We start from the raw sequence: 10908 nt of genomic DNA, 5'->3' as shown, positions 1-10908 counted from the left end.
TTTGCTAACAATAAGACAGAGTAAGCACACCTCTTGCAGTTACAACACACCACACGACAATTCGAGTGTAGTATCCATTCCACAGTTCAGACATTCATTCAACGTAAACGTAAAGTTTATCATTTTATATTTTTTTAAAGAACGTTGTTTATCTTTGGAACTGTGAAACAGATATCTTCTGTTACAAGGTCCGGGAGGAGGAAGTATTGACCCAACGCAAAAAAAAGTCCAGGAAAAAGGCTGTCTAAAATGCATACTTTAGGAGCTGTGAAAACTTGTAAATGTTCACTAGTGTGAAACACATCTCTTCTACTGAACAGGTCCTCATAGCTCTTTAGGTACGCATTTTAGAGCCGAGGCCTTCTCCACATTTTTTTCTTCTTTTATTCCGTACTACTTCCTTCCAAAATGTGGAAAGTAAAGAGCTTGCACTAGAAGAGATCTATTTCATAGTTTCGAAAATGAACAAATTTTCGTAGCTCTTAAGGAATGGATTTTAGAGCCCACATTTAGTAGACACTTTTACTTGTTTCTGTATGAGGAAACTGTCCCTAAAGTTTCTCGTAGTTTTTTGGGGTACGCTGTATGTGTAATATACAAGACCAGGAGCAGTCTCAATATTAAACCCTGTGGAGAATCAGTAGTAATCCGTTTGCACCCACATGAAGATACAATGTGAAAATAGTGCGAACTATCAAAGTGACCGTTTACTCTCAGCAATTGAAATACTTTATGAACCTGTTACTCAGTATACCTCAAAGCTACTCTCGGATAGATTGATCTTGTAAAACTGGAATGGGTGTTGGGAGCTATGAAGCACATAATGGCACCAGAAAGATCGACCCGGTCGCAGTTTAGGCCAGACGGACCATCCGGAAGTAGCGAACGGTGGAGAGGGAGAGAAGCGAACCGAGTCTATATAAGTGGGCGCAGCTGGCTGGAGAAAGTGCTGCCCGCCGAGCAGCCCGTGCAGACAGACACAGCGTGGACCGCCAGCATGCCGCCACGCTGGACACCCGCGGCTGCCACTCTGCTCCCGCTGCTGCCGCTGCTGCTGTTCGGTGCCGCGTCCGCAGCAGACGTTTACGGCCGCGAGTTCGGTGCGTAACTCTTGTGTCCCTATCACTATACAACACAGTATACGCGTATACTCTGTGAAGTTATTTCATTGTGACCTGCTGTACTGTCTAGCGTATAACAGCAGGTTAAGCTAACCAGAAGCGATACTTTCAAGCGGCAAGTCTCATTGCGTGTTCAGAGTATAGGGCGCATCCTACAACGTATGCAGATTCACACGCTGAAGATGGCGACTAAAGTGATTCCTAAGAAGACACAGGTCTTTTGGGCTGCCGAAAAGTAGTTTCTTCAATATTTCATCGTTGTCATACAGCCGACGACTGTTCTACCCGTGATACAGGGAGCGTCATCTTGCTAACAATGAAGACAGCTGTATTCAGGTGAACGTGAGCTCTGAGATTATAGCCAAACCGTTCAACAGTGCCTTCAACATGGAATATGATTCCAAACAACGTCACGAAAACGTTCCATAGTTCTTCCCGCTTGCACCGCTCCACCGCCTTGTTCCCGTTGAGCACCGTTTGCAGTTGTTTCCTCCACGTTTCTTGCCAGTCGACTAATCGTCCAGTTAAGGAGGGGGTGTGGCTCGCGAAACGAGCCTATACGGCATCAGTCTGTTGACGTCCAGTTGCGATACTATCCATTAAGTTATACCGTAGCACGGTTGTTATATTCGAAGAACCATAAGCAACGATGATGGTAGAAGAGACTCATATATCATACTATAAAGGTTATCGGTCAGTGCTCACACAAGTTTTATTAGCTACGCCAGTTTCTACATTCTGGTCATTTTCAGTATTCCATAATGCGTCTTGGCCAATGGCTGCGTCAGAAAGTGGTAAGAGTGTGCATCCCTTCAAGGCTCACATTAGATAACGCTTTATGGGCTACTGAATATGATTGAAGAGTCAAAACTGCTATACAACTTGCGACATTGTCACGATAAGTTTCCAGTCATCCACGAAAATATATGCTTTATTATGTTATGCATCATATATTACTCCAGTTTTAGATCACAATATTTGCAGTCAGGTTACTACTTACGATCTGTAATGACCATCCTCAGACCTGAGTAAAAAATTATTGGAATTACCGATCGAAATTAGTAACCTGATCACAAATAATCATTATGATCCGAGACTGGAATTATAATGAAGAAAAAACTGGTATAGCCAATGAAGAAAATTTGTATCAGTGTTCCTGATAATCTTTATAGCGAAATTTAGTGAGCTAACGGACGAACTCCAATAACAACACGACAAATATGCACTTATGCAAGGAGTTCTTAATAAGTGTTGTCTTTCGTGAATTCCCGATTTTATTATCGTCTTGGTCTATTGTAAGTCCGATTATTTGGTTATTCTTACATTTGCTTTGAACTGTAAAAAGTGGCCGGTTTTACAGAGCAAAAATGAAACTGAGTCTCTAGTTTTGCTGAGAGTAAACACCCCCATATGAGTTTCGTGAATCTATTCAATACTATTGAAAATATCAACTCTAGTCTTTTGTTTGAATCAGAAATTTATTATAGAAAGCGAACAATACCGTATAAACTGTTCATCCAAATTAACTGGTGGTTTCTCTACCTCTGGCAGAGTTATCATTCTCGTCCATTCTTTGTTTCACAACCTTTCTTTGTTTTACTCTATGGTCCTTTGTGGTTCATTTTTGTCGTGTCAACAGCTTCACTCAACACTTCTCCGACACATTTTTCCTGTTCGTGAGGTTTCTATCTTAGACTAGAACTATAACACCCATGTGCGTATAGAGTGCGGCAAGAACGATTGTTTAAAGCCACTGTGCGTCGTAGCACGTTCCTAAATACCTCACTTAGAGCTTTTTCTTGAAACTTCGAAGTAGACGTCGGCGGGATGGTTATTGTTCACATTTAAGTATCTGCCAGCACAGTCCATCATCACCTCTGACGTAATGCTGCCCTTCTTTGCACACTTCCAGTATCCCCTATCAGTCCTTTGCCCTGTGTGTCTCGCACACATTTACGCAAACATTTTAAGCGGATCGCACGAGTTTTGTTAAGCGTTCTCTTTTGTTTGACAGATTGTATTTTTCCAGAAGGCTACCAACGAATCGAAGTCTGACACCTCTTTTATCTTCGACTGAGCGTAGGAGACTTTTACGTGTTGACTGAACCCAATTGCGAGTCATTAAAAGTGTAGTTGGATGATATTACGTATCTGCATGTTTTAAAGTGCACAATTTTACATTTATACATTTCAGAACCTTTAAAGCAAGTTGCTAATATTTACATCACTCTGGAGTCTTACCAAGCCTTGAGGGAACATTTTTACAGATTTTTTCAGATAGTACTTAATTATAAATAAATGTATCATGTGCGAAAAGTCTGTTGACACTATCAATATAGCCTGTCAGTCCAGAAATATATAACATGAATAGAAAAGGATCCCAACGCAGTTCCCTGGTCGACGTTGAAGTTATACTTCCTTCATCACTGTCCATCGAAGGTAATGAACTGCGTCCTACCAGCCAGGAAATTTTCAACCCGGTCACAAATTTCGCATGATACCACTTATGACTGAACTTCCGTTAATAAACTATGGTGAGGTTGCGAATCATGCTTTTCGAAAGTAAATAAATACAACATGAACCTGCCATGATCCATGGTCTTCAGGACGTCATGGGAGACAGGCGCAAGTTGAGTTTCGCACTTTCGACGTTTTCGGAATCCATTCTGGTTGGCATTCTGTTTGAGATATGTTACTTTATAAAGTTTGGTTCCACAGCAAATGGATGTCAAAGACATTGGGTGATAGTTTTGTCCATCGCTTCTAAAACGGCTGTGACCTGTGCCTTCTTCCAACTCCAGGGAACATTAATGTTTTTTCTCGAAGTACCTACGGTGATAGCGAGTAAGAGAGAGGCGGAATCAACTGTACATCTTGTGCATAATCTGATAAGTATTTCAGTATTACATCGGGACCCGTTACTATTTTAAAGAATGAAACATTTAAAGATGGAGTTCAGCATTTCTGTTTTTGCTTTTAGTCCTTGTGTCATCCATGAGAGTCTGCGCACTAACTTTAGTGCCACTGGGAAAATTTACATATGAAAAGAATTTCTTTCGGGTTTTGCGATAGTTATTTCTATAAGATTACGCCACATCAGTCCTTTGGACAGCCAAACATGTTTCTTCAGCATTTCTCAAGTTATAGTCCTACGCTTTTCATCTGCTGTGTAGAAGTTGTTATTCCTTTAGGAGTTTGGTAGAGAGATTTATGGCGTGGACGGTCTTTTCCCTGACGAATTGCTCTACTAGGTATGTGTGTTTCCACTGCTTAGTCAACTATTCTGCTAAACTACAGCTGTAGTTCCTATACGTGCTCCTGCTCAAAGCTGACTGTTACAATTTCCTGATTGAGGTATGACACTACATCCTTTCTATCTAGTTTGTTAAACTTTAAAATCTTTCTGTTTATTGTAGTTTGATTTTAAATCGTCGCTACAAGTGCCTCAAGGTCAATGATACCAGTTTAAAAGTCAACACCCTATATGAGATCATGTCTATTCGTTGCCATTAGATATAATTTTTTTCTTCAGTAAATGGGCTTTCATACAATCTGTTCTAGGTAGTTTTCACAGAAGTAATGTGGTCCAGAATGAGATTTTCACTCTGCAGTGGAGAGTGCGCTGATATGAAACTTCCTGGCAGATTAAAACTGTGTGCCCGACCGAGACTCGAACTCGGGACCTTTGCCTTGTGCGGGCAAGTGCTCTACCATCTGAGCTACCGAAGCACGACTGACGCCCGGTCCTCACAGCTTTACTTCTGCCAGTACCTCGTCTTCTACCTTCCAAACTTTACAGAAGCTCTCCTGCGAAAGGCAAAGGTCCCGAGTTCGAGTCTCGGTCGGGCACACAGTTTTAATCTGCCAGGAAGTTTCAAGTAATGTGGTATTATTTCGCAGGAGGTCATGTCACGCCACCACTTTCAAAATAATAATTATCCCTATCGGGTGACTGAAGTCTCCTCCAATTATGACACGATGATTGGCGAACAACATACTAGCGAGCTAAGATTTTCTCTGACGTACTCGGTTACATCTGCCGGTGACTCTAGTGATCGATAAAAAGATCTAAATGTAAATTTATTTCCTCCCTCCCCCCTCCCTCCCACGACCATTGATACTGCGTATTTCGATCCCACTTTCAATTTCTATTTGGATATGGCGTCTGCAATTTTATGCATCTTTATTCGTCCGTGAGGGGATGTCAGTTTCCTGAATACTGTGGATGTTCCAGTAACTCGCTCAACACTGAACTCCCAGTATTTACATCTTACCGAAGGACATTGCAGGCGGTTCTGTTAACATAATGAAAGATGATTCACTTTTCCAATAAAGGTTCGTCTCATCCCTTTGGTGCAGAAAGCTTGCGTATAATTAATCTAAACTCTTGCAAGGCAATCGGTGAGAGCAATACACTTTGCATTCCAGAAAACACAGGCTGGCCGATGAAAGCGACTTTGCGTCTTTTGAGGCCGTGCATTCAAACCACTTCTATGATTTCAGTTTCGTCTCTGCCTTGAAGGTGGGTTCATATCACATCCACAATAATACACCGACAAAAATAATTACATGGAATCTCATTAAAGAGGCCAAAGTATTGACGAGAAATTCGTTTTGACCAGTGACAAAGTGATAATACTTTCGCACTGCAGATTCCTTGGTGAGGTACTTGAAACTGCCACAGTGCGTTTGGAAGTAAATACACTTTCGGAAAAAGCAGGTATTCATCAAACGTTTTGGAGATGTTTTACCTGAACTGACGTCGATCATGTACCATTCAGTGTGGCGTGAGACCACCATGGGCATTAATACACTGTTGTGTTCATTTTGGGATGGAAGCAAGCAGACTCAGAAAATCATGTTGAGGATTTTGTTGCCATTCCTGAAACGTGTTAATGAGGATTATTCGCTGGAGATGGTATGAAAGCACACATCTCCCCACTGCGCCTCACAAATACTGTTTTTCTTTTTTACTTCATCAGTCATCTAACTGGTTTGGTGCGGCCAGCCACGAATTTCTCTCCTGTGCTGACATTCAACCATTTACTTTCGCAGTGGCACTTGCAACCTGTGTCCTCAGTTATTTGCTGGGTGCATTCCAATCACTGTCCTCCTGTACTGTTTTTATCCTCTATAGCTCCCTCTTGTACCAGGAAGTTATTCGCTGATCTCTTAACAGATATCCCGTCATCCTGTTACTTCTTCTAGTCAGTGTTTTCCTCGCCGATTCTGCGGACAACTTTCTCATTCCTTCAACATTATTCTGTAGCACAACAAGCCAAATGCTTCGATTCTTTTCTCTTTCAGTTTTCCGACAGTCCATGTTTCACTACCATACCATGTCGTACTCCAAACGTAGATTGTCAGAAATTTCTTCCACTTAATGCGTATGTCTGATATTAGTATTCTCTTGGCTAGGAATGCCCTTTTTGTCAGTGCTAGCCTGCTTTTTATGTGTTCCTTGCTCCGCTATCAATGGTTATTTTGATGCCTAAGTAGCCGAATTCCTTAACTTCATCTATTTCGTGATCACCAATCCTGGTGTTCAGTTTCTCGCTGTTCTCATTTCTGCTACTTCTCATTACTTTCGTCTTCTTTCGGTTTACTCTCATTTCATATTCTGTACTCATTAGACTGTTCATTCCATTCAACAGATCTGTAATTCTTCTGCACTTTCACTAATGATAGCAATCTCATCAGCGAACCTTAACACTGGTATCCATCCACACCGAATTTTAATCACACTCTTTATTCCCATCATTACTTCTTCGGGATATAGAATGAACAGCAGGGGTGAAAGACTACATACCAATCTTACACACTTTTAGTCAGTGCACTTCGTTCTTGGTCTTCTACTGTTATTGTTGCCTCTTGGTTCTTGTACAAATTGTACATTACCCTTCATTCCATATATGTTAACCATATTTTTCTTAGGATTTCGAACATCTTGCACCATTTGACACCGTCGAACGCTTTTTCTTTAGTCTTGCTTCCATTATCAAACGCAACCTCAGAATTGCCTCTCTGGTGCGTTTGCCAACCCTGTGGCGAAACAGATCGTCATCTAATACTCTATGGGTAACAAATCAGAGGACGAGATTGACCTGCCACGGATCCGTTTATTCCTAAGGGGATTTTAGGTAAGTGGTGTAGTGTGAGGTGGTGGGGGTTATCCTACTAGCAAGCACTCGTCCTCCCTTTAACAAATTTACAAGTCAGTCTTGTTATCATATTCAATTGCTCCCCAGTCCTTGGTTCCAGTATTTGGAGAAGTATAGGTCTTTAAAATCACTGTATCCTGTGACTTTCACCAGGTCGTCTACCGATGCGCTGACACCAATCTTACCGCCACAGACCATAGAATGCCCTTCATTATCCCATTTGACGCCGGCTCCACATCTTGGAAATTTCTGTTGTCTGTGGTGTGGTGTCAGTAGTAAACGACGCATGACTAATCGAGATCTCAACCCAGCTTAAGGCGATCGGTCAGCCCGGCGGATTGCTAAGTAAAGGTGCCAGGGATCGAGTCCCGGCTGGATCGGAGATTTTCCACGTTTGGGGACTGGGCGTTGTGTTGTATTTACATTCCTTTCGTCATAATTGATATTCTGCTATGGAGACGGGTGAGTAGGCACAGCCCGAAAGCCAATAAAACAAAAAAAACAAAAAAAACAGCCAACAGTTATGTGTTCCCAATAGTTCGTGGTGACACTGTGCCTGCAACCTCCACACGGACTGTCGTCATCTATCTGTTCGTGAGAGCCAGTGAAACAGTCCTACATCGTGTAGTCCCTCTCGAAGGAGCCGCCTATTCTTTCTTGCCACAGCGTTGCCGTGAGTCCATCTCGTCGCACTCATTCTGGTGCCAACTATCTGCCCGGTCTGCCGATATGAAGCCCCGTGTACGTCATGCCAATGACTCAACCTTTCTCAAAGCCTGAAAGACAATGATAGTGCCACGCGTGAACGTCCTCGAGTATGCTGTGTTGGGATTTCCACCTGAAACTTTCCAGTAACTTTTGAAGCGCTCAATACCAGTAATGTACTCACACTGTTCTTTGTGTGAATGGATGGATTTTATAAACTGAAAATACTTTCTCACAGGAATTAAGTTTTAACCAACATGTTTCACAGGCACTTAAATATAGGAATACCAATTGGATAGCGTACGGTCAAGCTGTTCTAGTTGCTACACTTTCAGTTTCCGTCAGCGTATAGACCAGGAGTCTCCAACCTTTCAACTTACCTGGATCATAATGGAAGAAAAGGAGTAATTTTTGGGCCGCATATAATATCCTTAACAGTAACACCTGAAAAAATGTGGAGAGAGGAAGCGACGGTCGGAGGTACAAAGTGAACACATTTATGCAATTTTTAATTTTAATCTAAAAAAGCAAGATAGAATTAATGATATTTCATTAATTTCATAATTCTATGTAAGCCGAATGTTATAGATTTTTTTATTGGTCATGTGACACATGCTCATTTCCTGGGCCCATTGATACATGCTTAGGGCAGCATGCCTCCCGCAGCCCTCGGATTCTACACCCCTTGTATAGACAGTGTGGGTGATGTACTGGCACTAGTGTACTTCACGACACAGTTTACGTCCTCATTTGTGTGTGTCTTGCAATGCGACAGTTTTGAGTCTATACTAAATGGCCACTGTTGAACCTATATATTTTGTTAGTAAACAAGTGTTTCGAATTCGAGTGGTTAATGAACTAAATTATACGAGGTAATTTACGAGGTGGTTATGATTAAACTTTCGCTACTTAAGCCATTTTAGAGGAAAAACTATTTACCGTATGGATACCCAACTTTGTTGGTGTGATGTCCAGACTGTGTGCAGCAGGATTTGCGTGTAAGCTGTGCTACTGATACGGCGATATAGGGTTGAGCTGTCTCACGACAGTTCAACATTCTATGATCCACCGCTCGAAAAGTGCAGCGAACCATTGTGAAATGGTATCACTCCTGCAGTTCAAAACTTGTGAACTGCGGACAGCCCTCTCTTAAGTATGTTAACTGCGGACAGGGGTAAACTGGTTGGCGACTTGTGAACTTTGGACAGAGGCTGAGTCATCCAGCTAGCGTTACCCAGGAGATCATCTAGGAGGTTGGCTGATTATCTCCCATACTCGCCACCGAAATAACAACTAAAACATAGTCAACATTGGAAACATCAAATCGTCAAAAATAAGTCATCCGGTTTCTTCTTCTACAGTTTTTGGGACAAAACTTGAAGCTAACTCTTTTAACAAAACGGAACTGGTCGAAGTCTTCCATCCACTCCGATAAAAATGTTTCCTGCCCTCTTTTGTTTTCGTTCCCTTGGCACAGATCACACTCCCGATTTTCAAGTATGTGCGAGTACGTGAAAATCAGGAGTGCGAAAAGTGCCAAGCACTCATGTGTGCATGAGACGCGAGTAGTGAGTGTTTGAAAGTGAATAAAACTGAATAAAACTAAGTGATTGAGCAGAACTACGTGTTTCTCGAGCGTGAGTAAATGTCTGTCTGCAGCTCACAAGTTTCGACAGCAGATTGGCGTTACACTGAGCAACCTTTGGAACATGGAACGTAAACATGGTACGCAATAAACAAATGTTGCACTCTGATCGAAATTACTCGTAAGATTCGTTTATTTCAATGATTTATTCGTTATTTACCTTCCGCATGTCCTTACAAATGTTTACACAAAGTTTCATAGTCCTACGATCATTCGTCTTTCAGAGGGGCCCTCCTATGTAGCGGAGACTTAATTGTAAACACCTTGTACATCCGGTATTCTGCTGCAATATTGCAAGAATATCTTCTAATTACCACGATGTCTCGTGACTGGACTTCCGATAGTATACAACAAACAAAAAGCTTCATTCGTTTCAACACTGTCTATGAGCCAGGAAGAGAGATTTTGGTCTTCCGTGAAAAAATGCAGGGTGCCCATAAAGTCCCACTTTCAAATGGTTCAAATGGCTCTGAGCACTATGGGACTCAACTGCTTAGGTCATTAGTCCCCTAGAACTTAGAACTAGTTAAACCTAACTAACCTAAGGACATCACGAACATCCATGCCCGAGGCAGGATTCGAACCTGCGACCGTAGCGGTCTTGCGGTTCCAGACTGCAGCGCCTTTAACCGCACGGCCACTTCGGCCGGCGTCCCACTTTCGTTTTAAAAAATGATATTTTGAAACTATTAGAGATAGAGAAACGTCGGTTATTTTAAAAAGATTAGGAGCTGTCAAAGTTTATCTGTCATGTCACAATTTCATTGTGTGACCCACCGCTTCATAACAGTACTTCCAGAAGATATTCGAGATCTGCCCATGTACGTGTCAGAATTGCAGCTTAAATAGTTTTGATTGCTTCTCTGATTCGCGCACGAAGGGTAGCAATTTCATTGACGTGTTGTGTATACGCGATACTTGACGTAACCCCATAAAATGAGTGTAGTGGCGTAACACAGGGAGGGAGTGGGAGCCGTGCAATGGGACCATCACGACTCATGCGCCTCTCAAAAATGGGTCACACAGACTCATTGTGGGGATGGCACGGTCGAGCTGGAATATGAGGTACGGCTGCAGCATTTCGCTCCGCCGTAACAATGTGTTTTTAGCTTCGAGGAAGGTCTTTGACGCTTCCCATCTCCTTAATGTTATCAAACAATCTGACTATGCTTGTTTTTGCTGGTGGTGCACTTCCACACTTGCGTCGATAACTCCGTGGTAGTGTTGTAACTGATTTCGATTCTGCACAACAGAAGATAGATTGAGCCTTTTCCTG

At 42.2% G+C, this 10908-nt stretch overlaps 1 protein-coding gene across 1 annotated transcript in view; it reads left to right on the top strand.

Annotated features, from left to right (window-relative positions):
* The first annotated feature begins 976 nt into the window (after positions 1 to 976).
* Positions 977 to 10908, top strand: part of LOC126456028 (uncharacterized) — a 67197-nt gene continuing 57265 nt past the window's right edge. Inside the window, exon 1 of the mRNA XM_050091783.1 lies at positions 977 to 1100. Coding sequence (XP_049947740.1) covers positions 998 to 1100 — 103 coding nt within the window. The 5' untranslated portion in view covers positions 977 to 997. The remainder of the gene's footprint in view (positions 1101 to 10908) is intronic.

Source organism: Schistocerca serialis, chromosome 2 (genome assembly GCF_023864345.2).
Source record: "Schistocerca serialis cubense isolate TAMUIC-IGC-003099 chromosome 2, iqSchSeri2.2, whole genome shotgun sequence".
NCBI lineage: Eukaryota > Metazoa > Arthropoda > Insecta > Orthoptera > Acrididae > Schistocerca > Schistocerca serialis.
The sequence above is the reverse complement of the archived record's forward strand: the minus strand, read 5'-3'. Positions and strand labels throughout refer to the sequence as shown.